The sequence below is a fragment of the Gavia stellata genome, chromosome 8, assembly GCF_030936135.1.
Source record: "Gavia stellata isolate bGavSte3 chromosome 8, bGavSte3.hap2, whole genome shotgun sequence".
NCBI classification, from domain to species: domain Eukaryota; kingdom Metazoa; phylum Chordata; class Aves; order Gaviiformes; family Gaviidae; genus Gavia; species Gavia stellata.
The window spans coordinates 2355362-2381008 of NC_082601.1; the positions used below are offsets into that span (position 1 = coordinate 2355362).

The window sequence follows — 25647 nt, forward strand, 5'->3', positions numbered from 1 at the left end:
CTTCACCTAATCAGGACTTGGGAGCATCCCTTTTACTTGATTGTGGCTTGGACTTCAGTTTACTCAGAATCGAAACTTCTGATTGAACTTAAGTCTTTGGGCTTCGTGAAAGGTCATCGGGGTGAAGTTAAATGGCATAGATGGACAAGAGTCAAAGAGAGGGTGTACGCGAGAGCCTGCTCCAGCCGTGTCTCACCACACCGTGTGTGGTACACCTGCCAAAGCCGGTGGTCATTTGGTCCTTGGTCATGACCTTGCCTAAAAGGGGAAGGTGTCGATGTTGAGCTGTGCATGTTTGCAGTCCTCAGTAGGAAGAGTAAATTTTGTCATTGCTAACTCCTAGGGGCCAGTCGTTTGCTTTTGTGGCTAATCCCTGGTTACCTCTAAGCCTGCATAGTTTAGTCTAATTTCAGTGAATGGACTTAAATCCTGTAGTTCAAGTTTTGGGGATATGTGTTTCTTAGGCTCCAGGGGATTTGCATTTTAAGTCCCTTACTGCAGAAAACATAATGCAGCTTATCGTTCCAATTGCGCTGCAGGTTCAAAAGTTATTTGGGGCATAGGACCAGCATGTAACCACACCAGTCCTGTGCCACGCTTACACCCCTCAGGAGGTAAATAGTGGGATCAGAATGACTACATAGTCAAGGCAGGGAAACAGGAAGGTTTCTAGAAAGGAGCAGGTTGCAGCCAGAGAGGTAAATTACTACAGGGAAGATAGAGGGGGTGAGCACAGAAGGTTAAAGTTGCAATTGATTAGGTGATTATATATCAAAATTGCATGCCTAGGTCAAATAAATATGAAAAGTATAATTTGTGAAGAAAATATGTGGACTTTGACATACAATCACTATTAAAACACGATGCTATAAGGAAAACTCAGGGATAATGTGGTAGAAGTTGCTACCCAGTAGCTGAGTGTGTGGATTTGCAGAAGGGCACCTTTTCTGTGCCAGCTCGTTTTGTGGAATCTCTCAGTGAGTAACCTTGGTAGCATCGATCCACAGAAGGAGATGCGACATCCTATCTGCTGTGCTGTAGACGTATACCCATCTGCACAGTTCCTTCCCGTGCAGACAAGCCTTTTGTTATAAATTATGCAACCGAACAGTTGCCATACAGAGTGGGTGTAGCGACAGGAGGAAGGTTTTATAGCACAGAGAGCGTCAGCCAGAAATTCGGAACTGAGAGGAGCAGACGAAGCTGTCTGCGCACGGGAACCTGAGGCTGCAAGAGTGCAACCATCACGGCAGCGTTCTCTTGGCAGTTGCGGGATCGGAATCGGTGTGTAATCTAGAGAAAGAAAAGTATTGATCGAGTTTGTTCTCGGACTATGGATGGCTACGTACTCTTGAGAGGTTTCATTTCTGATGACAGCAAACAAAATTTTTTTTAGGCTACTGCGCCATTCTGCCAGTTTGCTGGCGAAAGATATGAACTAATTTTGTTCATGTGACAAATGTAGCGCAGTATCATTATGGGAACGTGAGGATAGTGAAGGCTAAACCTTTTAATTAATAAATTATCGTAGAAAAGGATTTTCTGTCAACATATTTAAAATATTTATTATGTTTTAGTTGAAAGAATTTGTCAGTATCTAATCCTTTTAGCCACCCCTTAGCTGCCTGGTTAGCAGTCCATCATTTGTTTGGTCATATGAAGGTTTTTAAATGGGGCTCAGAGCTGCACCTTCTTAAAAAACCCAACAAAGCAACAAACATCTTCAGATGTTTTCTAAAACCACATAAATCAATGCTCAGAATTTTCTAAGCGGACTAGAAGCATGAATGTTATGTTCATGATCAGAGAAAAGTGATAAATGCTGAATACATCAGCTCACTTTTCATGCTAAATGGCCTGTAGTATTTATTAAGGTGAATACCATAAGGCACACGTTGTAATACTGCGTTTGGTCTGCTTTCAGCTCTAGGAACCAGACTTTTCTTGTAACCCATTCCTGTAGCATACAGACTTTAATATAAAATGAGTAACACAAAAGTGGATGGATTCTGAAAGACCTCAGAATAAGTCTGAAAACAAGCTAAAAAATGTAAAATACTCTTTGTCTGTATTAATGCTTGGATTCTTTGGCACTCGTAGAGCCAGCGTATGAGGCACAGCAGCCATTCTACAGAGAACTCTCCAATTGAGCGACGAAGTCTAATGACCTCAGATGAAAATTATCACAATGAAAGGGCTCGGAAGAGCAGGAACCGCTTGTCTTCCAGTTCCCAACACAGCCGAGATCACTATCCTCTAGTGGAAGAAGAATACTCTGACTCATACCAGGACACTTACAAACCCCATAGGAACCGAGGATCCCCTGGAGGATATAGCCATGATTCACGACATAGGCTTTGAGTTCAAGAACCTGGGGAAAAATAGTATTCATCAGTTGATAACTTGCCATAACGTAGCTAGGAAAAAAAAAATCATCTTAATTTGGCAGATGTGACGCGGTTATACTGAAGTTGCACTCTGCTGTCATTTGACATTAAGTAGGGGGCAAAAAAAAGTTACCATGCCCTTACGTTTATGCCCGATCATATAGGTTGTTTTTTAAATTTTTTTTTTTTAGTACAGCATTTGCATTTATAGCCATACTTTTTCTTGTCATTAGATATTAGACACATCCGTTTGTAATTTAGGGTACTTATCAAGGCACTTATAAAATAATTTCCTGTGCTGGAAATTCCAAATGACCAGTTCCAGTTGGAACCAATTTATAAACCAATTCCTGTTGGAATTTGGGTGAATTGACTGGAAAGTCAACTTGAGCATGTTGCAATCAATTGAAAAAAAAAAAAAAAACAAAAAACAAACGAAAAATCTGAAAATTACAAACCACTAGAAGCCAGAAAGTCAGCTACAGTATTTGTTTGCTGGAAGCTCAATTTGCATTTAAAGAATAAAAGGATTTATTCTAACTACTTATTTCCAGAATGGCTTTTTCAGGCAAACCAAGTGTAAACTATTGAGAGTGCCAAATATCACAAATAATTGCAGCAGTTACAAAATACTTTCCAGTTTGAAATTATTTTTAGACCTGGCATGAATGTTGCAGCAAAATGATTTCTTTAATTTAGCCAGTACTGACATCTTTGTTGCGGTCAGCAATGTTGAACTATGACAGGACAAGGGGAAATAGAAACAGGAAAATGAACAAACTTAAGAATAGTTTGTATGGTTAGAGGCTGAGAATAGTCTTTCTTTTTTTTTTTCCCTCTCGTTTACCTGAATACAGCTAGTAGTCCCAAAATGGAACATTAGTGTATAGATACGTAATATTTTTTCTCCCATTTTTAGTATTCTGCCTTTTTAAATGGAAAACTATACACTCTTCTTACCCAGTATGTAGAGTACCTGCATTCCAGTACATTTGAGTACCTACCTATATGTTACATCTTTCAAAATCCATCTTTAAATGTCTGAAAATGCCAGCACCGCACAAGAACTCTCCAGAAGAACATCAGTTGAAATTTCAGTAATGAAATCTGAGGGAAGAGGGCAGGGTTAAATATTCATAAATGATGAACATTTAAAATAACATATTGGTCAGAGTTAGCTTGCAATAAAAATGGAGCATCAGAAAAAAAATCTGCTTGCAGTAAGGTCATAGAGCTGACGTTTTTGATTCAAAGAAGTATGATAAATCTTTGGAGATACTGCTGCCTTACTTCCTAACAATCACTTCTTTTCACTTACTGAGTCTTCAGTTTCTTTGAATAGGTAAATTTATGTGATTGGACCTTATGTCTTACATGATCAGTGAAGCCTTAGATCCGATGTGATTGAAGCATTTACCGTAACTGACTGTTTTGTACAACCCACTAACGTCTGTAAGCAGAGACTCCTGAAATTCCCCGCTGCATGCGTTTTCTAAAATTGACAGAACTATGCATTTTTTATGCAGGTTCGTGTCAAAACTGTTTTTTCAAAAATGAGGATCATTAACTTTTATATTTGCTTATTTTCTTCCCAAAGCCTGCTAAAAGTAGGCTTTAAAAGCATGTAGCACTAAATGAATTTCCTGACTATTACGGTTTCTTCTACTTTCTGGACCAGTTAGCAAAGTTCACTGGTATTTTCCACCACCATTGAGTCTGGTTATCTTCTTGATGTTAACAGTGAGAAAAGTAATTCATCTCATATCTGGTACGACCAAAAATGATGCACATCTCTAGCAGCATTAAAAGACTGCGGCTGCACGATTGATTTTTTAACCAACTTCACTGCCTAAAAGGCAGCCTTCAGCACCACTAGATGATTCGAATGGGCCAGTTACCAAGAAAAAAATGAAAATATCTGCATCCATTGGAGGAACAGAGTTCAGAGTGGATACGACAGACCTGATCCTGTTTGGTTTTCTCAGGCTGAATGCCTGCAGATTCCAAAAGAGCGTTTGGGCTGAGAAGGCACTGCAGGATCTGGCCTGGGAACGGTAGCTTCAGCTGCCTTCTCTAGTATTTTCTGCTATAGCACAGTGGAGCATTCTCCAGTAATTTTTACAGATCTTTGTTACATGTACAGCACACATACCTGCATGAGAAAGAAGGCATTAGGCAAAACATTTTTTCTATAAGCTTTAATAAGTTTCTTGTTTGTGTGCATTAAAGTATTAATTGCAAAGGATGCACTGAGATGTATAAACCTAGATTAGACAGCTGTTTATCTTTATTCTGTAGTAGCATTAGGGATCAGATCATTTAACTGCTTGAAGATATTTGCATTTTAATGGCAGGTAGCTGCGAAGCACCTACGTATATTTTCTAGTAAACAAGGTTACTGCTTTATCATTTCCTAGACAAAAATGTCATTTCTTTCTAGAGCCTTTTGGAGCCTTGTTTTGAAGTCTTCCATGTCATGCTAGTAAAGGGAAAGAGCTACACAACACATATGCACAAACTCCATCACCTGCAGCATCTGAAGTGCCAAAACTACTTTGTTTGTTCTACTAAAAACAAGCTTGTGAGGGAAGTCATGTATTGTCTGGAATGAGCACACTGAGTTCCTTTATTACGTGGGTTTAAGTTTACTTTACTACTGTATGTAACTAGTTCACCCTCTCCTCTCCCACTGCCCATTCCATTTTAATATAAGAAATCAGTTATAAGTGCTCCAGCAGGTCTTCTTGCTTGCTGGGTTTTTTATTCTTTGAAGATAGCTATATCTTTAAGTACAAATATACCGAACATGCTAATAGATTATTAATTTATTCTAGATACAAGCTACGGGAACTCTTTATTTTAAAAAGTAAATTATTTTTAGGGAACACGGTAATCAGTAAAAGCTGCGATGTTGATCAGGACATGTTAACTCATAGTATTTGTATTAGAACTTCAGCAATGCTAGCCAGCTATATTGTGATTTCTTATGCAATGGCGCTATATAAAATTGTGAAGTTCATGTACTCCTGAATGAATAAGAGTAAGACTAATTTTCCAGTCCTCATACCATTTCTTCTTGTTCTTAAAATATTATTAAAGATCAGAGCTCTGTTCCTAAGCTCTGGCTTATACAGAGGATTTTGAGAAATGTTTATAAAACCTTTCTTGTTGTTGTTATCTGAGTTTTTCATTAGGATGCTTTTGGATTAATGATAATTTAGCCAATACAGGTGATAACAACAATCTTAATATCTAAAGACACTATATGTCAGTGCATTCATATCTTTGACTGAATTAACAAAGTATTTTAAAAATCTTGAAGCCACTTTGAAGACAATTAATTGTTAAAACTTTTAATTTAAAATACTTTGGCAAGTTGTATTTAACAGATACACAGGTTCTTTTACTGGTTCCACAGATGAACATTTATCCCATGGGATGTGCAACTCACAACTGATTATGTTTTCTAACTCAGTATATTATGAAATTATGTTTAAAGGAATGCAACTAAAGCTGTTCTAGATCAAATCTTAGTTTCTAAACAGCGGGCCAAATTAGATGATCATTTTCTAAACAGGTCAGTCTGGCAAAAATCAGTTCCTGTGCTTGAGAACTGATAGCATAGTATGGCCCGACATCTCGATTTTATCCTGAAAAATCATCTTGCTATGGAAATCGGGCGGCCCCCCTGATTTTGTACGTGGTAAGCAAGAGCAGTTCCTGAAGTGAGTGCTGTTCTCTCTTGCTGATCAGACTACTTCTCAGCTACTGGGCACTCAGCCTGCTTCTGATACCATGTCTTTTTGACTTAACTCTGATGGTCCCAGATAAATTAAGTGTGCTTGGGCTTGGAAGTGGCTCTGTGACTCGACAGACGCAGTTGCCTGCAATTGTACTCACAGTGTTAGTGTTGGGTTTGCTGCAAATAGAAAAACCTTTTCCTGTGTTTTCTCCAGATTTGAAAGCCGCTTCTGAAGTTGATGTTTGGGGGTTTAATCTTTTGTGCTCCTTGCTTTTAAAATGATGTTTAATATGCACTTAAGAGAGTGAAAATTACAAAAAGGAGGAAAGGTAGCTGTAGGAATAACAAGATGACGATAGTTCCTCTGGATGTGTGTAGACCCGTAACTTCAAGTTCCGTTTGACTGCAAATCTTCTGAATTCAGTTTGGTCTCAATACCGTAGACTCCTCTGAAATGTCCCAGAATCTCCTATCTTTACTGACATTACTGTTCTCAAAAGAATATTGCTAATACTGTTACTTTATAGCATACTGATTTGAGTAAGTTAGTAATTTTTTCTTTAAGAACATATTAAACGTGTCCTCTGCTACGTTTTGTTTTCCAAGTTCAGTGCTTATGAAGTCTGTCCTTGATTCATGGTCTTCATTTTTTTTTAAAGCCAAAATAATTGGAGACCACAAAAGAAAAAATCAAATGCATATTTTGTAAAATACCATTTACACAAATCTGTTTTTGCTCCTAAAAATCTGTGTTTTACAATTGGGTTGTATTACCCCAGTTGGTACTAATACAAGTTTGGATACATGGGGTTCTGCTACCATGTATTTTGTTGCAGTTGCCTCTCATTCCTTCATGTAGTGGTTCTACAAAGAGTAATAAGACTGCAAGATGCTGTAATGTAGCCAATTTTAACTCGGGCGGGGGGGAATTAAGTTCCCACTATCTTTAAGATGATGCCAAAAGAGAATCTATTATTTGAAGAGTCGTCACTTGAATAACCTCTATTATATTGCTGTTCAAGTCCAATTTATTTTATATAGAAAAATGAAGTGATGTCTTTAAAATGAAGGGACATTTTAATAATGTTGTAAAATATATGTAAGGAATTAACTTGGAGAAAGAGCTGAAAATGCTCCTTAGTATTGAAATTTGTGTTAAGGTCTCTCTCATTACTTATGGAATGCATTTAAGAAGTCAAGAGAAATATTGTAATTGAATCCACGTAGAGAATTTTGGGAGAAGGTAGAAATCGTTTTAAAATGTTAATAGGAGTGTGTCATTCCTTTATGCCTTTGAAAGTGGCGAAGCTGAGAGTAGCATTGGCTTGGTCTCGGCGATGTGTAGTAGCCTCGCCTTTCCCCCTCAAACTTCTCGGCAGTGAGTTGCTATCTGGACTAGATCTTAGACACCTACTGCTGGACGCAGTGTTTATTACTGGCTTCTCCGGGAGTCAGTATTTGCAAGGTCTGACCATAAATGTCACATACTGATTATCATATGCCTTATCAGTATTTCCTGAAAAACAAAATGTAATTAAATCTAACGCCACAGTCCCCTCTGATATGAATTCTACTCTGTATAAGCAGTAGAAAATCAATATAGTGAGAAAATATATTGTACAGTACAGAATAATATATTTTACCAATGATGTAAAAACAGAGCAAGGAAAAAGAAGCACATGTGTAATAGCACAAATTTACAGTAATTCCACTATTGCATTTGGCATTGTATTTTTGAAAAAAAGGGGTAGATGTTTTGATCCAGCATCAAGGGATTTATTGCTTTTTTGACCAGTTTAACTGGCTGCCTGATACTTCAGCAGTTTATTTTTAAGCCTTGCATTTTGCGTATGTGGTGGATTTTTCAATAACTTGTATTCCTTCCATACTAATTAATGAAAAAAAGATAACCTTTTAAAATTAGAAAGTCCACTGCGTTCCTTTCTGCTGAATTTTGGCCAATGTATAGATTTTGGCATATAACTGATGACTACACCACAAATATGCTAGTAGCCGGTGAAAAAGTTCTTGGGGCTACAGAGCTATTTGCTTTCCTGCATGGGGACAGGGAGGTGGGGGAGAGAAGAATGTTACACCCTAAGAGCTGCGGATGAGCCCACCCAAAACTTCCACTGATGTTGCTGAGAATTTAAAATGTAAAGGAAGCTTAAGGAATGCACGCTTAGGCCCAAGGAGTATTTACATTTGAAACACGCCCAATGCTCTTCTTGTGCAGAGTGAGAGAAAGCCGGTGACCTTGTACAAGAACAGCGTAGGAAGAGAATCGAGCAAAATGCAAATTGTATGTATGCATGAGAAATGAGAGGGGTGAAGGAAGAAGATGAGAACAGTCATTCAAACTACAAACTATGGACCTTGGGCTTCTCAGATCCCAGAAAATCCGTTTCTCACCCAGACTGGTTGCCAGTGATAGCTTGGCAGTGGTGCCTCCAGCCTCACTGGGAGCCAGGTCAGAGTCACGCTGGTAAAAACATTACTGCCTTTACTAAAAAAAAAATACCCACAAATTTGTGTTTTCTTTTCTGCTGATTTGCCCCTTTCTGTTTTTACTTCTATAGATACTGTATGTGTAGCATTCTACAAGGCATGCTGGGTAAAATATACTATGCAAATGTGTACACTGTTGCATGCTTTGCTCTCCCTCTGCTTTTAGTGGCTTTCAAAGAAAAAAAAAAAGTGTTGTTATTTTTGTGATCAGAATCATTTAAAAAAGAAAACGCAGACTGCATGCTGATAGTATCCTCATTTCTATGGATTTGTTTTATGGAATTTAGATGTACAAAAATGAACTGCATTATAATAACTTTTCTACAATAAATGAAAAAACTACAAACCGTTTAAAAGTCTTCTAAGTCTCTTTGTATTCTGCACTCAAGGTCAGAAAAAAGCTCTGAAGAGCCACTTGAGAAAACCGTTCAGTGCTGCGGTATTTTTATTGTTTGCCCATAGCTTTTGGCAGCAGCTTCACGTGTTAGCGTTTTTAGTAAAAATGAATGAGATTCTGAAGAAGGAGATGCATCTGGTCTGTGAAATGAATGATGTTTATTTTTAAATCTATCTGCTCTTAAATAGCTGTAACTCAGTAGTACGTAAATACATGTAATATCTCACTATTCCATCGAGAAGTAAAATACTTTCAGCCAACTGGTCAGTTGAAGGATTCTTACGAACGTTAATGGTCTTTGGATCTGGTCCTCCGTATGCTCTCACAGTAATTTAACATTGCTTCCTAGACAGAAACAACGATCAGAATGATGTGAGGTATTAAGGATTGAATGAATAATTAAAAAAAAAAATTGAAATACTGTTTATAGTACCTTCAAAACAAGAAAGCACAGAAAGATGCTACCTCTTCCAAAGAGTAACAGGAACCAGCAACCTCACAGAGGTGCTGTGATCATCAAAAAACCTGGGAATACAGTGCTTTCAGACTCGGTGCGGCAGCAAGGGCTTGTACCCAGCCCTGCCAGACCCGTAAGGGCATTGTGCTGCTGGGTTCCCTGTGCTGCTGCCCTTCTCTCCCGGTTCGTGCCAGCTGCTGCCGGAGGGGAGAGCGGTGGTGGCCGTCGGCAGGGCTCGGGCATGTTTCACCCATTGGGGTGTTCCTCTCCCATCTCTCTGGGCCTGGCAGCGCCTGCGATAACCAGTTGCATGGCGCGCTTGCTTCCTCAGCGGTTCTGTCAGGAGCCTGCCTTCAAAGGACACAAATACATTACCAGGTAAGCTGCATGTTACGTGTGAATTGACGTTAGCTTTTACATATCTAATGCATGTGCAGGGCTTTTAAAATTGTGTTTAATTGAATTATCTGGTCTCAGTGTTCAAAATCAGGTATGAGCATGCGAGTTTTAATCTAAGCTGTTTGTTAATAAAGAGCTTAAGGTCTTTCAAATAAATAGAGCAAAAATACATTCTTCTGTGTGTTTTCATATGATCCTAAAAGTTCATAAGCCACCTATCTTGTCTGTCTTCTCTACATGTTCGGGTTTCTTCTGCGTAGAAGTATTTTCCCCTCCACTGGTGATATCCTACCGTAGGCAGACGATGCGCTTCTGCAGCGTAGAAACGCTCAGATGACCCCCTGTGTGACAGTTGCTTGGAACAAAACGTACACCACCTGAAAAAGGCTTTTCTGATTCCCAGGAGACTGTGTAACTGTATTCACGATAAGCTATGCTGATTTGAGTGCTTCTTCGAAAGCTTCCACCAGCAACGGGAAGCCCAACATTAGCGTTAGCACGTAAAAAAGCAGCAGTACAATACAGGTTAAGCCAGGCTGCTGTACAAATGTCTTCGACGACGATTTAACTACCAGAGGGTCCAGAGATGAAATCTCAACAATAGCCTCCTAGTCCTAAAATACACCATATATTCGTTCATCCTGTAAAAACATCACTCCGTTTTTGCAGCTGTTGGGTACAGGCGAGCTGTTGGTAGTCGGGGGTGTAACATGGCAGGCCCATGGGGCGCTGGCGGCACATCTGTACCAGCCAGCACAGTCTGACATGGCTCCAAGCAGTGCTAGCTGCAGCTCTGAAGAAGCTGCTTTAGTAAGCCACAGGGTCTGTCAAAAAAACCTACATGGGGTGGAAAAAACCCCAATGCTCTTCTATTTATAGAATCAAAATAAATGGTTTAATTGAATTTTGCTGGCCTCTCACCTAGTTGTGCAGCCTACCTAAGCCTGGAACGAGCCCACGGGTTTCAGGTTCGCTCTGTGTTTACACCAGGAGAACTGAGAATAGAAATGAATCGTACGCATCTGAAATTCTCAGCTGAGGTACGGCAGAAAGGGAGATAATTGTCGGCTAATGAATAATTAATTCCATCACAGGCTGAATGCTGAACTTCTGGAAAGCGTATCACATTGGAGGAGCTGCTTTGTTCACCTGCCAGTCAGATGCCATCCCAGTGACTGCAGCTCTAAGACAGGGACGGACGGTTCCTGCTGTATACCTTCATTTTCCTTTCACCTTCCCCATCAGCATCTCCAAAGGCACTGCACTCAGCTAGCAGACTTCCTTGCTTGTCCCAAGAGCAATACACGAATCTTGGTTCTACAGTATGGCAGGATATTTGTGCATTGCACTTACATGTGATAAAGCATTGCTACTTTTCCAAAGTCACGTTGTCTGTCATGTTTGCAGTTAAAAATTAACAATATAATTCTAAAACAGTGGACCAAAGCCATCAACAGCCTTCATATTAAAAGAGGCCTTTTCTTTTTCACAGACTGCCAGTGACCATTTAGCAAATGAAGGTTTCACAGGCTAGCAGGAAGGCCTCTGGGCTGTGTTTTCCCTGCCGTATTAGGTAGCTGATACTGCATTGCTATTAATGCTGAAAAAGGTTTAAAGCACGAACACCATGGGTGGCAACACACCGTGTCTAGTTACTTTAAACCCGGATGACTACAGATCTGTTACTAGTGCAGTGCATGATTTATTTTTATCCTAGTAAAGTTGTAACATGCCAGTTTATTATCGGGATATTTATTTTCTTCAACCGTTACAGACCATGTATTCCCCTTCACTGCAACAGAAAGCATGAAAGCCTGTAGACAGAAACTCAGAGATGACTACTGGCCTTGCTACTTTGACTGTGGGCCAGTGTTGCAGCAGGGAAAACAAAAGCAAATAGCTGCTGTCAGAATAAAAGCTGCTAGAACGAAATGAGCGAAAAACTCTGAAGTAAGAAAGGAGCGGTGGAGGTGGAACTGAGTCAGCAAGTGTGCCAGCCTGCAAAGGAAAGCACAGAAGACTTGAGGCTTTAAGGACAGAGAGGCTTCTCGGCCTCGAGTAAGGCATCCCATCCCAAGAGGAGCTTCTCCATCTCAAGATGGAGGCTTCTCCATCCCAGGTGGGCACAGAACACAACTCCAAGGCTGGCTCAGCTGCCACCCGGCCAAGCTTTCAACAAAAAGGAACTTGAGTGGATTGCTGTGGTGATAAGCAAAGCCTTCAAACGCTGAGCTTCAGAGGAGATGCCTTTTAAACTTAAAAGCCAGACTTCCCACCAGTTTCACTCTTTCACACTATCTCTCCCACAGTTACATTCACTTTTGCAGAGACCTGCAGGTGTGGGTTTTCTTTACCGTGCCCATCAGCAGTGTTTAGAATGAAGACGTGTCCCAACAGCTATGCAACCTACCTGCAGCTCCCTGGAGAAATCAAAAGTTACAAATCCTAGTGCTGGAAATACCCACTGCTTAAATTTGCATCCACCACCGGCGTCACCGAAAGACAAAACATGACCGACCCATGTAAAATTAAGCATTTGTACGGCCGTTAGCAAAGGCCTTGAGGGTAAAATGTAGGTGGTGTGGGGCATCAGCCCTGCTAGACAGCTTGCGGATAACAGAAATCAAACACCACGGTGCTTCTGTTAAATAAAGCAGTATTTTGGTCAGGGACGAGACAAATGAGGGGAAACATCCCACACCTCGTCTCTAGCCTGTCACATACAGCTGTGCATAACCTATTTGTTACCTGTTTTTTTAAAAAATCCCTGAGGTGCCAAACGCTGTGGCAGGTTTGGAGAGAGAGATTTATCTTTGGGGGGCCAGGATGCTTTAAAAAAGAAAAATAATGAGGTAAATGTAGAGTTTCCTCAGCCGCAGCTGCTGAGTAGCGACGTTCAGAACCCCGGCCTTGGGCGGGAAGACCTAAGGGCGAGCGGCTACCGCGGCGGAGGCCGCGCTCGCCCCGCCGCCTCGCCTGAGGCGGCGGGGCGAGCGCGGCCTCCGCCGCGGTAGCCGCTCGCTGAGGGCGGAGTCGCGTAATGGCGGCCCTGGCGGCGGCCCCGCCCCGCTGCGTCACAGCGACGCGTCCGCCCCCGCCTCCCCCGTCCCTACGGTGGCCGCGGGGTCGCTGGCGGCAGCGCGGCGCGTTGCTCTCCCCGCTCGGCGGCCGGCGCGGGCAGGCGGTGAGGCGAGAGGAGCGGGGCGGCGATGTCCGAGCGTGAGCAGGCCCGGCGAGGCCCTAGCCCGCCTTTCCGCCGGCAGTACGGGCGCTGGGCCGGGCCCTGAGCTCGCCCGCGGCCCGGGAGCGGGGTAGCCCCGCAGCAGGCGCTGAGGAGCCGGCGAGGCCCGGAGCTGCCCCGGCTGAGGATGGGGATCCTCTTCACCAGGATATGGAGGCTGTTCAACCATCAGGGTGAGGGGGCGAGGCGGCGGCGGCGGCCCGCGGACGTGTCAGGGCGCGCAGGTGCCGGGCCGGGCCTGAGGGCGAGCCCCGGCGGGGGGAGGTGGCGGTTCCTCGCCGCTTGTGAAACCGCTCTGGGGGCGGCGGGAGCGCCGGGGGCGGCCGGTTGGGCAGGGGCTGGCTGCCCGCCCCTCTTAACCGGCCCGGTTCTGGCCGCTGGGGCTAAAGGGCGAGGCGGAGGCGCTCCCCCAGCCCCGGCCGCCGGGGTGGCCCGGGAGGACGAGCCGCGGCCAGGGAGGCTGTGGTGGTGGTGGTGGTGGGGGGGGTGTTAACCTTTTTTTCCTCCTCTAAGTCCCTGGAAAGCTGATTTCCTGGAAGGTGGATGTTAAGTTACTAACGCGTGCCGAAAGAACACAGCTGTGTTGCGTTGTAGCGCGTAGTCTCATCTTGGCATCTGCAGAGTACGCTTCGGTAGCGGTCTTAAGCGATCGACCTCGATACCTGGCGAAATTGCTCATTTATGGAGTAAACGTTGTTTATCGCTTCAGATTTGTAACACCTGTGTCCTTACAGTAAGGTTTTAATGAGGGTTGTAGCTTTTAACTACAAAGCCCATGCCGACGCTCTTACCCATGTTTATAAGGTCTCTTAAATTTGATTTTGAGTGAACTTACGTACGCTCACACATGCATGTTGAATGTCCCAATTTTATGCCCATTAACACTTAGTGCAAATCCAACAAAATATTTTTGTCTTGTAGCATCCAGCCCCACCTCAGATCTTCTGTTCCAACTGATTTCCTAACATCCACTATCCTGGCAACACCACACCAGAAACAAAAGTTCCTAGTTATGTGGGGTCAGGTAAGCAGATATTTTTACAATATTGTGCAGTTATGCAAAGTTATTAAAACTGGAATTTGTGTTTGATGGTATATCAGACAACTCTGCAAAACCACACAATATTGATAAAATCAAAACCAAGAAACCCCACTTACCTGACCCCTATCCCCTCCCTCTCTCCTGTGTGATAAATCAATGCAAGTGTACTTTGCTAACCGAAGGAATTGATCTCTGGTCATCTGAAGCTTGGGCAGACTTATAATGGCTTTTCATTGCCCTTGTGGACCGCTGGGGAAGGGGGGAAGAAAGCCCCTTCTCACAGAGCTTTTATTTGCATGAATAGTCCCATTGAAGCCAAGGTGATTTGTGCAAGTAAAAGTTGCTCAATGTAGCTGAGAGCAGGCAGCAGTCACTCGTCCTGGAAATCATAAAGTTGAATGTGCTTGACAACACCAGCTGTAGAATTCAAATTCAATTTTGTGATGTATAGGAAAGAAGGTGCTAAATAGAAACAACAATTGGTTCTGGCATTGAGCTCCAAAATGTGTTCGCATATGTGTCAGAGCAGTTTTGTGTGGTATTCATTGGTTCATCTAAAACTAAATCGGGTGACTGCGTACTGTAAAATATTCGTGGGCAAATCTGTTCTCCAGGTTCCAAACCTGCTGAAAGGAAAAGGGGACGCTGAGGGAGACAGGTGGATCGCCCTGCTTACAGTGCAGATCAGCGTTGTGGCTTTTAACAGCTCTTTGCGAAGAGATTAAAGTGTTGCGGGCCATAATAAAAGTACGGCCTTGGAAACGAACATTTAACATGTGTAAGCATGTGTTCTGGAGAGCTACTGTCGTTGGGGGGAATAGAGAGCACAGTCTGTTACAATCTGCAAAACCGTGTAGAAGCTTGGGAAAGGATTCCAGGGTGAGATTGCTCTAGCAGTTTAGAAAAGGAAAAAATCCACATGTAACCTCTCAGAAATTGTTCCTGTAGATGTGCAGGTAGGGAAAAATCGACAGTCGCTGACCTGCTCAGAACAGTACACGGGTTTGTGCACCTCCGCAGACAAATGAACTTTTAGGTATGGCCCACGAAATGTGGCACCTGAAGTTTGGCAGTGTTTGCTTAGGAAATGGGTCAAAAATGCAACACTAACCTTGTTTCATAACACAGTTGTTATCGCGATAGCAAAGTTAACTATGTGATTTACTAGTGATATTTTTATTTCAGAGCACAAAGTAATCATTGTTGGTCTGGATAATGCAGGAAAAACGACCATTCTTTATCAATTGTAAGTATGAACTGCAGATGACGTTTCACGTGTTTCAAGGTGTGCATTGTATATATTACTCTGACTTGTGGCTGCTTTCTCTGTTAGTTTTTGCTTTGAGAGCTTTACGCTGAAGATTACTGAAGAGTGTAGGTGGCAGTGGGTCAAAGCATGTGTTTAGAGTTTGGAAAGGTCTGTGTTTTGCCTGGTGTATGAATAAGGTTTTGTTCAGAGCTTTTATTTATCAGATTACATTGCTATTACCACTTAATCACAACTGCCTTTGGTGTCACCGTGTAGGCTGTTTGCCAACTCCATAAAATATGATTATATTGAGGGTTAGCCACAGGACAACGCTGCTAAACTGATCTACGCCGCAGCGTGTAAATACTAAACAAATTGTTCTGTGAGTAGCAAAGCGGTGAAGCCTGACCTCTCCCTGCCATGACTACTGTCCTGCGTACCAAGATGTACTTTCATGTCGTTTGTGGTACGGGATGAAGGAGGAAGGCTGAGCGCTGGCTGAACCCAGGACAACACAGCTCTGCGGCTGGTGGCAGCCCGTGCTGCCTGGCCGGGGCTTTATTTGAGCCACTAGCGTTGGTAGCTGTCGTGCAGCTTCTCTCTTTAATAGTGACATTGTCCTGTGTTTGTCTTGGGTTAACCTTGCTACTGGTTTACATGAAACTTGTATGAGCTTCCTATCTCTGGTCCTCAACTGCATTTTGATAAAAGGGTACGGATTTGTCCACAGACTCAGAAGCTTCTAGGTGGGACAGGCGACTCAAGGTCTGTTTGTAATAGAAACAGATTTGCGATTTCTCACGTGAAGTAGTCTGGTATTAGGAAGTGTTCCTGAGTCAGTATCAGAAATAATTCCTGTTAACTGATATGGCCCTGCTGGTCCAATCCTACACTTAAAATATGCTCTCTTCAAATGTTTGGGTTTTGTCGAATTATGATCTGCTTTTGCCTTTCTAAAACGCGAAACTCATGCAGCATTTCCAGCCACTTACGTCCTAGCACATTCTGCAGAGAAAGTGAAAAGATGAAGGTGGTTGTCCTTATTTAAATTGGGAGTGAGAGATTTTAAAAAGCATAAATAGAATGAAGAATATTTTTAAGACTGGTAACTGCTGCAGCTGAGGGCCGTCCTTGGTGCATTTTAATGCTGCCTGTGTCTTTCCACTTCCTCCACAAACGTCTCATGATTCTTCTTCTCATCTTCTTATTTCTGCAGTCTCAGTGTTTTCTTTTCCCTTTTGTACAGTGGACCTCTATACGCCTCCTTTTTCTTTATTAGTTTTAGCTCCACAGGACTTCCCCTTCTCTCTTCTTGTATTCCCCTTCCCTTGTTTGCTGCTTTGGCAGAGCTCTGTATGTGTACTGTCCTCCGTACCTCCTGCTCGACTCCTCCTTAAACCCTACCTCCATCTCTGCATATCCCGTTTTTTTTTTTTTCTCTTACTGTTTCTTCATGGCAGATAAATGTTCTAAGCATGAATGAATACATTTGACTCTTTTCATAAGAGATGGACAGAGATAACTAGCAGGACAACTAGTGTTGGGTAGCGCACTGGCCGTTACTTTGATGTCATGGAGGGTCACAGCAGACGTTGGAGTGCTGATTCTTCTAACAGATCGCGGCAGCTCCACAGACACTTCATTTCTTCCCGTTCTTGTACTCAGATCTCCTCCCTCCCCCCAGGTAGCAGTAGGATTTTTTGATCAGGTGTCTAAAAGTGCCATTAAGCTTCATGCTCACCTTGTTTCGGTGGGGAGGAGGGAAAAGTCCACCTATCATATCGCAAACTGTGAGATGCCAACAGTTCGAATGTGAAAGGCTGCAGGTTCAGCCAAGGAAAGGGGATTCATGATACGGCTCTTCCAAGCATTAAAAGAACTCTGCTAAAACCTGGTTTTTAAATATGAAATCAGCCACAGACATTGTTATTCTTAATTTGATTTTCTGATTGGTTCTTCTAATCCTTCTCTTTCCCTTATATAGCCTCTGTTAAATGTATGTATTGAGAACGTTTCTTGTTATATGCTGCTAAGACGCTGGGTAACTGGGGTTCCTTTTCACAACACTTTATTGCCTCGGTTCTTTGTATCCTCTTCAAGAAATACTCCAGCACTGTTACAAGTCTCAAATTGCTGTCACTGTAACTGAAAGCTCTGCTAAAGCTTCAAAAAATGTTCCTATAAAATGAAGAAATATATCAAGATTATCAGAAGAAAAAAAACAATAGGTTCTTTGAAAATGGTTGATGTTTTCCTTGAAGCTACAGTTAATTTTTTTGCATATCCCATACAGTACGGTTTAAATAATTTGAACTTCAGGAGTATCCAGAGTACACATTTGGTTATCACTATTGATGTGAAACTGGTTGTCTTAAAGACAAAGTTGCACTCAGTATCTCTAAAACAATATATTTGAAATATTTAATGTCTGCATTTGTCTCTAAAAAGTAGTGTTATTGGCCTGTGCTGAAGGGAGAAGAGAAGGAAGTTTGGACATAAAGTAACTGGATTGTGAAGAAAGGACGCTCTTAGTGCCCTATACTGGAAGGCGAGTGAGATGTAGTATGTTTGGAGCTGGATGATGAGTCGTTGTTTTTCTGCAACCTCGGAAATCTTGTGGCTTAACCACATTCTTCAAGAAAAACAACTGCTCTCTCCCATGCGTGCCAACATCAGCCTGGAAAAAGAAAAGCTGACTGCTTAAAACAGCTTCTGAAGCAAACATTCTCTCAGCTTTATGATTTAATTAATTATAATATAGTTTTGTTCGTGAGTGCTCTCTCAGCTTTGTAATTTGATTATTGTATAGTTCACTGAGTCCTTTTTTATTGCTATTTTTATTTATTGTTATTTTTATTTTTGTTCACCTTCCACTGTCAAACCTTGTCTCTGTTTGCTGCATGAGGAGTGTTTGCTAAAATTCCCCTGCTAAGCTTTCTACTGCGGAATAACCGTCAAGTTTAGTTTTTCCAGAAGTAGGTCAATTTGGAGTCAGTCCTAAGATGCTCGATAATGCAGGTAACTTGCCAGTTTTTGCAGTTTCTCACCGAGTCGCTCTCTTCCCTCTGCAGCTCCATGAACGAAGTGGTGCATACCTCACCCACCATAGGGAGTAACGTGGAAGAGATAGTGGTTAACAACACACGCTTTCTGATGTGGGATATCGGAGGGCAGGAGTCTCTTCGGTCTTCGTGGAACACCTACTATACAAACACCGAGGTGAGAATGAACGCCTTGCTGGAAGACTTAGTGTAACCATTGCTGGTGAAGGGAATGCAGCGTACCTGAGGTCTGTACCAGACACCCTTCCAGAGGGCTGCATTAACTGTGCTTTGAACGTTACCATAGTTTTGGGTTTTGAAGTCTCCTCCATAGCAAGCTGTTGTACGGCTTGCTTTTATATTTCTTATCTAAGATGTGTAATATGGGGTTGCGATTAAAACCAACTTGTTTGTAAGGATTCTGTGACTGGGGATCTGCGGCCTTAGGGCAGGTGCTCAGTTTGTCTTGGTATTGCAGATCCCCATGTTGACAGGTCCCCTCTTGTGGACCATGACTGCTCTATCTCTGTAGCAGCTACTCTAAAACCTGTGTAACCCCTCAGGAATAAGATTGAAAGCCCAGAAGTTTTCCTCCAAGACTGTGGGAGCTCTGTCTTGTAAGCTCCCATGATCAATTTACTTAAGCACCCCCAAGAATTTTAGGGACTCTGTAGCAATGAAGTTGCAGCACTTATACTGAACTCAATTAAAATAATGATTTAAGTCAAGGTTTCCTATGTGTTATCAATTGTGGTCTTTTAAAAAAAGTTATTTTTTTTGTAATAACTAACTTTGATCTCCTGTGCTTCCCTACAAGATGCTATGACGTGTATCTGCACGTATGCTCTTGAAGTATGGAGCTTATGGGATTTTTAAATCCCTTGCAGATATCTATTTGCATGTTAGTATTTGAAGGAGAGGGAGAAAGCTGATACAGTTTACCTTTTTAAGGCTGCAACAAATTGAGAGATCTGTGTGCTACCTCGGTTATGCTAAGCAAAGAACAAAGACAGGTCTGGGATAACAGAGAAACACTTGCTTTCAATATAAATTTTTTACTTGAAAATGGAAAACAGAAAGTCAAAAGATGTGTCAGAACTACTTTTGTATAGAAACAACTGCAAAAGTTGTAAACCGTACCAGTGCTGTGGGTGATCACACTCCAGCTGGGAGAAGTGTACCTGGAATAGGATGATATCTGATAATCCAGCAGGTTGTCTGGATAGTGTGATGGGAAGAGTAATCTGTTTTGCTGGCAAGTCTGTGGCCACAAAGATAGAGTTTGTTCTCTGACTAATAACTTTTCACTTCTTGAAGTTTGTGATAGTTGTTGTGGACAGCACGGACAGAGAGAGAATTTCTGTGACTAAAGAAGAACTGTATAAAATGTTAGCACATGAGGTGAGTAGACCCTGTGTTTTCTTTGTTTTAATATTTCTTGTGGGTAAGATCTGGATGATATATGTTAAGGCAAGCAGATCCGCACGCTGCTTGTGAAAGCTGTCACTTATGCCTGCTAGCTGGAGACAGACCAGAATGAAGAGAGGCCTCTCCAGTGAAGTCCGAGGCAAACATCAACAGTCACGTCCTCCCAGCTGCAGGTAGTACTGTATCAGAGCTGTCTTGTTCCTGCTAGAGGCTCTGTCTTTTCCAAAGCTCGCGGTAAAGCTGTAAATTCATACCAAATTACTGAAGGGAACTCCCACGAAAGTAGCTGAGTGCTTCAGTGAAACAGAAGTTGGGACCTACAAATTAATTTTGTGGTTTTTACACTTCAACGCATGTTAATAGCTGTATGAGATCGTTTTAAAAAAACATTGTTTCCTCCGACAACTTAATTACTATTTTGGTAGCTTCATGGTTGCTTGATGTTTTCTGTTTTCATGGTGAACCAGATACAGCCTTAATAATATGTCTTATAGCAACCAGCTATAAAACTGGAGAAATGGACTGCCTATGGCTACAGTAGCCGTCATTCTATTTGTACTTGGAATTGCAGAATGAGAGTATAATTTGCTAACTTCTAAAGACCCTCTTTAAAATTGAGCCCCGTGTCAGGTCTAAAACTGAGCTATCTGGGTCTGATTCAGAAATACTGGGCTGCTGTATAAGCCAAGGAGCACGTATTGCATGATCTGAATGTCCCAAAGACTTTAATCTATCCATGCAGTGTAGCAGGATCGGAGCCCTGATTTTTACTAAGGATGTGTTTATGTAAGCTTGAGTACTGCTGGGTCTCATAAGAAAAGTTTAATGCAAACTAGATCAGTTTGTATGAGATGACACTAAGCTTCAAAATTTGTCAGAATACAAAGATATACATAAAATTGATGGCATTATATCCCAAAATATTATATCTATGTTTAAACTATAACCACTGTTTAGTAGATGACTGCAGGAAGGGCAAAGACTGCCTATGTATTTCCTTTGAGTGATCATGGTAATCTAAAGCATTTGAGAAAAAACAAGTGCTTTGCCTAGTGTCTTGAATGTCTGATTTTTGGTATTTAAATTAAAATTGTGTTTACTCTAATAAAATAAATTCTAATAAAGTAGGTCTGGCTTTCTTGGTTGTGGTGGAGTGTTAAATGTGGCATGGGGGACTGTTGCCATTGGGTCTGCTGCTGTCATAATTAGAATTTCAGAGATGTACTCTTCAGTCTGTTGCAGTTGCTAAACAAAATTGCATCTTCTGTTTTGTAATCTATAAGGGGAGATGCAGAAGTTAACGAACTGAATTTGAAATGAGGGAAGTCTGGAACTCCAAGCAGCATGAATGCCCTTGCTTCGTGTTGGGTGACTATTTCTGTGCTCCGAAAGCGCCCATCTAACAGTAAATGTGCCCATTGTTTTACAACAGGATGTTTTCAGTATATTCTGCTAACTCTGCAGGTGCTATGATGTTTGAGGAGAGCAACAATACATATTAGCTGAAATTAAAGTCAGATATTTATTTAGAATAGCTTTTCCTTACAGTCTTTGAAAATATTTTATTTCTGCTAACCAGTTCAATTGAATTTCTATTAAGGCAAAATTGAGTTGCCCAGATCAGTTCCAAGTATTTTCGGGACCAGTAGTTCATTTGGGAATGAATTTTACTGCTTGTAAAAATTAGCGTGGCTGATAGGCATTTAAGTGAATGAGTTGTCTTGGCTTCCTGGGAAGACCTTTTTACTTTCGGAAGGACAGATTTTCAATAATATGTGCCTGTACTGGTGTAATTCCAAGCAGCCTGAGATAAAATAAGCTTGCCCCTAGAGTCACTGTTCTCTAAATTGTTAGTAGTGCTGTTTTAAATATTGCATGTGCCTTATAAAGAAGTTTATTGCAATGTGCTTGTTCATGTAGATGTCCATCCTTTGATTCTAAAGCAGTGTACGTGATGATTGTCTACAAATTCTGTGTATCCTCTAAATAAAATATTACTGCAGCTTGCTTTACGTTGTCAGTGGCAGTCTTAATGCTTCTTAATGGGTGGGATTTCCCTCGCAGAGGGCTGCTGTGCTGGCAGGGTGTGCTTCTGGCTCTGGTGAGCCACAGTGCCAAGCTGGGTGCCAGCCCGCACGCTGCTGGCACTTCCCAACTCAGGCTGGGCAAAGTTTTACCAGTGCTTAAAAAGTTCTGGTGGGGTAACCCACTCCTGCCCCGCATGAGAACTGCTGCACAATCTACTAATTTGGTACAAAAATAAATCTTAACAGTATGGCAATACATAAAAGCGTGGTGTGTAGATAAAAGCCAGGTTCAGGAGAATGCCGTGGTTGGTTTGGATACCCAGGCAGGAATGACCTGCAAGGTCAGGGTTAAATGGGAGGCCTTGACTGTTAGAGGTGTGTGGCGTTGTTGCAGCGGCACACACGCAGAGATACAGGGTGCCTCTGATCCTCACAGAGCACAAGAAAATATTGTACGTGGTTTTACAGATCATCCTAGGCAAAAAATGGACGTTTGGTCTGCTGGATCAAAGGATTTTTGAAGTTACATGTCAATCAGCCTGCAGCATTTTATAGTTTAGGGTGGTTGTTTTTTTGCTCACGTTTAAGGTTCTCTACTTTGGTATCTCATCTTTTGCCTCCGAGGGGTGATTTGTAATCAGCTTTTTTCTTCTTTTTCCCTAGGACTTAAAAAAAGCAGGTTTGCTGATCTTTGCTAACAAGCAAGATGTTAAAGAGTGTATGACAGTAGCTGAAATATCTCAGTTTCTGAAACTGACTTCAATTAAGGATCACCAGTGGCACATTCAGGCATGCTGTGCTCTAACTGGAGAGGGGTAAGAGTTATTTTTGTCTGTAGGAGGGGAATCTTGAAGTATTTTGATGTTTTTATTGTGGTGCTTGGTTTTAACACACATTCTCCCCTGTCAATAATAATCTTACACTTGAAGATTTTGGGGTTCAGAACATACTGGGAACAACCTAAAATCTCTTCTGGTTTATTAAGAATAATCATAATTAGAGATAACTTCAATGTATGGCTTGAAGTGCTGGGATCTGAGGTCTCTCACCCATAGCTTGCATAATAAGATCTATGAAATACTGCGCTCAGAGTGAGTTGTTTCTGGAAATGATTCCTTCAGTCAAAATTACAGAGTTCTTAGGAAGAATTTAAATTGGTGCCATGGAATAATTTTTTTTCAAGTTATCCTGAGAAGTGCATGTATTCCTTAAAAATTATCTCTTTTGTTTACAGATTGTGCCAAGGACTCGAATGGATGATGTCAAGACTTAAGATCAGATGATTTTTAATGACCTCTTTGCACAGACATTGCTTAAAAAGAGCTGTACCCATGATTACCTTCACAGTGGCAGAATTAATGGGTTAGATGTATTTATACTGAACTGATTTCAACTTTATTTTCTACATAGATGCACACACACATACATGTATATAAATTAAGACCATTCAGCAAAACGAAAGATGCAGCTGGGGCTCCAGTTTGGTTTCCCGTTTCTTTTCCTCTGAGGATGCATTAAAAGCTGTGATCAACCTTCTTTTCAAGATACAGCCACTCAGAACAGTCCAATGTTGAGCGTGGTGAAGATGAAGTGAGAGGAAGAAGCTTTTAATTTTGAGTTTTATTATTCCATTGTAGTCCTCTCTAGTTGAAGATGTTGGCTTCGTTATTCCAGTAAATTAGCAAGCAAATCAATGGCATAGATACCAACTTTCCAGTATTTTTAAGGTTACCGATGTTACAAATGCAAAAATATTTTCCTGTATGTGTACTGTACATAGTTGTGTATATTTATACCTCAATTTTAGGTTAATTGCAATCTGTTCAGACCAGTGTGCAAAGCGGAATCAATATGTTGACAGTAGTACTAATATTTGACATCGCTAACATGTCACAATTTCTTTTCCTTTGTTATCTGTATGGCTGCAACAACCATCAGACAGTTGGCTCACCACAACTTTATAAAGCAAACTCTCTCTTAAGGCCATTGCTTGTTTCTCACATCATTTTTCAGTTAGGGAGGATGGCATAATGGATCGGGGCATATGGATTGAACTTCAAATTACAGTGTCGGCAAACAGTAAGAATTTGCCAAAGAGTTTAAAATGAAACAGATTTTCTTTTTCTTATTGTAGTCATCATTGGATTAGGTGATTCCAAAACGTGCCTGTTTTGCTGTCCTATGGTACTGCTTTTCCTTTTTTGCAGTACTGTTCATTTATCATTCAAGTCTAGTAGAAGTACCTTTAGCTGTCATAAAGGGAAAAATGTAATCTCTTTTTTTTTTTCCCTAACCAAAGAATAGGCACAAAAGTATGTTTAAAAGTCCCACTGGAATCTTACAAAACAAGTCATACTCTGCATTAAATGTTTTTCAGAGGAAGGCACACTTCTCTTTGATAGTATAAAATGTGTGTGTATATATATATATCTATATGCAATGGATGGAACTGGGATGGGGAACAAAACAGATTACACTACTTGAAAAGTGACCCCTTGATCACGTTCCCACAGAAGTTCCAGGTTAGTACTTCTTGAAAGTATAACTCCCTTGCATGGTCCCCAGGTGAGTTATAAAGGGGTGTCGAACACTACGTGATTATCTTTTCTTACTGTAGTATCTAATGGGATGGGTGTCCCAAACAGAATTACCATTTTAAAGGATACAGGCTTTTCAGTGGGTTGACAGTTGGATGGTTTGAAATGTCGTCAGTATTGTGAAAGTGTACCTAGCCTTAATCATAGGCTTTTATGTTGGAGATGTATGATTGGGGAGTGTAGCAAAATGGAATAAAACTTTGTTTAAAATGTCCTTCCCTTTCTTAGCTCATACATCTGATGAGGATGGAAAAGACATTTTAAAGAAAAAGCTTAGTTTGAACTTTTTAAGGTGCTTATCTTTGGTTATGGGATAATCGAGTCAGCACACCTGCCTTCCCACCTGCCTGCTTCACGGGATCATGTTATGAATTTGTGGGGAAAAGAAGGGAGGCGATTTCAAAAGTCTGTATTTAACAAAGGCAGGTAAAGAATTTAACTTTTTAATATATTTTTGGTATCTCTATGATGCTCACTGGCTAGGGAATCTGCTGTCTTTGTTAAACATTTTAATGTGTACATGCATATATTTATAGTGCATGCACATAGATATTGGTATTTAACTGGTGTATTGCAAAATGTATAAATGTTTGAAGAAATAACAATTTAATGCAAAGACTTTCTCAGTTTATCTGATAGTATCTTCAAGAAACGAGCTCTGTGCACACTTGCGTATGAAATGGAATTGTATGTTTTCTAGTCTTAAAAAAAGAAAAAGCAGACTTGCTTATAAACCTAAGTGTTTGGTTTTTGAGTCTTATGTCTTCCCTTTCATCCTTTTAAAATATTTTGCTTTAGCATACATTTGCCTGAATCTGCACAGGTTGTGTGTGTTGGGTTTTTTGTTTGTTTTTAAGAAAACGAGTTGTTCCTGTTAAGGAAAGAAAAATTGTGGAGCAGAATTCTAATACCTGCTTCTTGCTGAAATTTGCTGCTTACTCTTTTGCTTAAATTTGTAGGACTTAGTATGTCCATATAATGAAAGTGTGGTGGTTTTTTCCAGGTGTGGCTTACGTTGCAACCAGACATGTTTACACATAAGTAAACTTACGTTTACTCTTTTACCCCTCTCAGTATCTTGGGTACTTCCACTTTCTGTGGCCTCTACGATACTGCGTGGTTCACTTCATCT

General features: G+C 41.2%; 2 protein-coding genes across 3 annotated transcripts in view; both read left to right on the forward strand.

Moving 5' to 3' along the window:
• The window catches only part of CACNB4 (calcium voltage-gated channel auxiliary subunit beta 4), a 107099-nt gene extending 104198 nt beyond the window's left edge, over nucleotides 1-2901 (forward strand). Inside the window, exon 14 of the mRNA XM_059820360.1 lies at nucleotides 2101-2901. Within this exon, the coding sequence (XP_059676343.1) occupies nucleotides 2101-2361 (261 nt within the window). The 3' untranslated portion in view covers nucleotides 2362-2901. The remainder of the gene's footprint in view (nucleotides 1-2100) is intronic.
• Nucleotides 2902-13214: 10313 nt separating this feature from the next.
• ARL5A (ADP ribosylation factor like GTPase 5A) lies at nucleotides 13215-25269 on the forward strand. Of its 2 annotated transcripts, XM_059820183.1 has the most exons (6): nucleotides 13215-13304; nucleotides 15359-15419; nucleotides 18494-18641; nucleotides 19781-19864; nucleotides 22582-22733; nucleotides 23153-25269. In XM_059820183.1, the coding sequence occupies exons 1-6, from the start codon at nucleotides 13259-13261 to the stop codon at nucleotides 23199-23201; spliced, it is 540 nt and encodes a 179-aa protein (XP_059676166.1). In that variant the 5' UTR covers nucleotides 13215-13258; the 3' UTR covers nucleotides 23202-25269. The 2 variants fall into 2 exon arrangements, with proteins under 2 accessions (XP_059676166.1, XP_059676167.1); XM_059820184.1 differs by lacking the exon at nucleotides 15359-15419 and having other exon boundaries at nucleotides 13238-13304.
• Nucleotides 25270-25647: the final 378 nt, after the last annotated feature.

Bases quoted from the DNA above. Each gene is read 5' to 3' on its own strand.
- ARL5A (XM_059820183.1), top strand. From the start codon at position 13,259: ATGGGGATCCTCTTCACCAGGATATGGAGGCTGTTCAACCATCAGG. The intron at 15,420-18,493 runs GTAAGTATGAAC...TTCCCTCTGCAG, and splicing joins ACGACCATTCTTTATCAATT to CTCCATGAACGAAGTGGTGC. The intron at 22,734-23,152 runs GTAAGAGTTATT...TTTTGTTTACAG, and splicing joins TGTGCTCTAACTGGAGAGGG to ATTGTGCCAAGGACTCGAAT.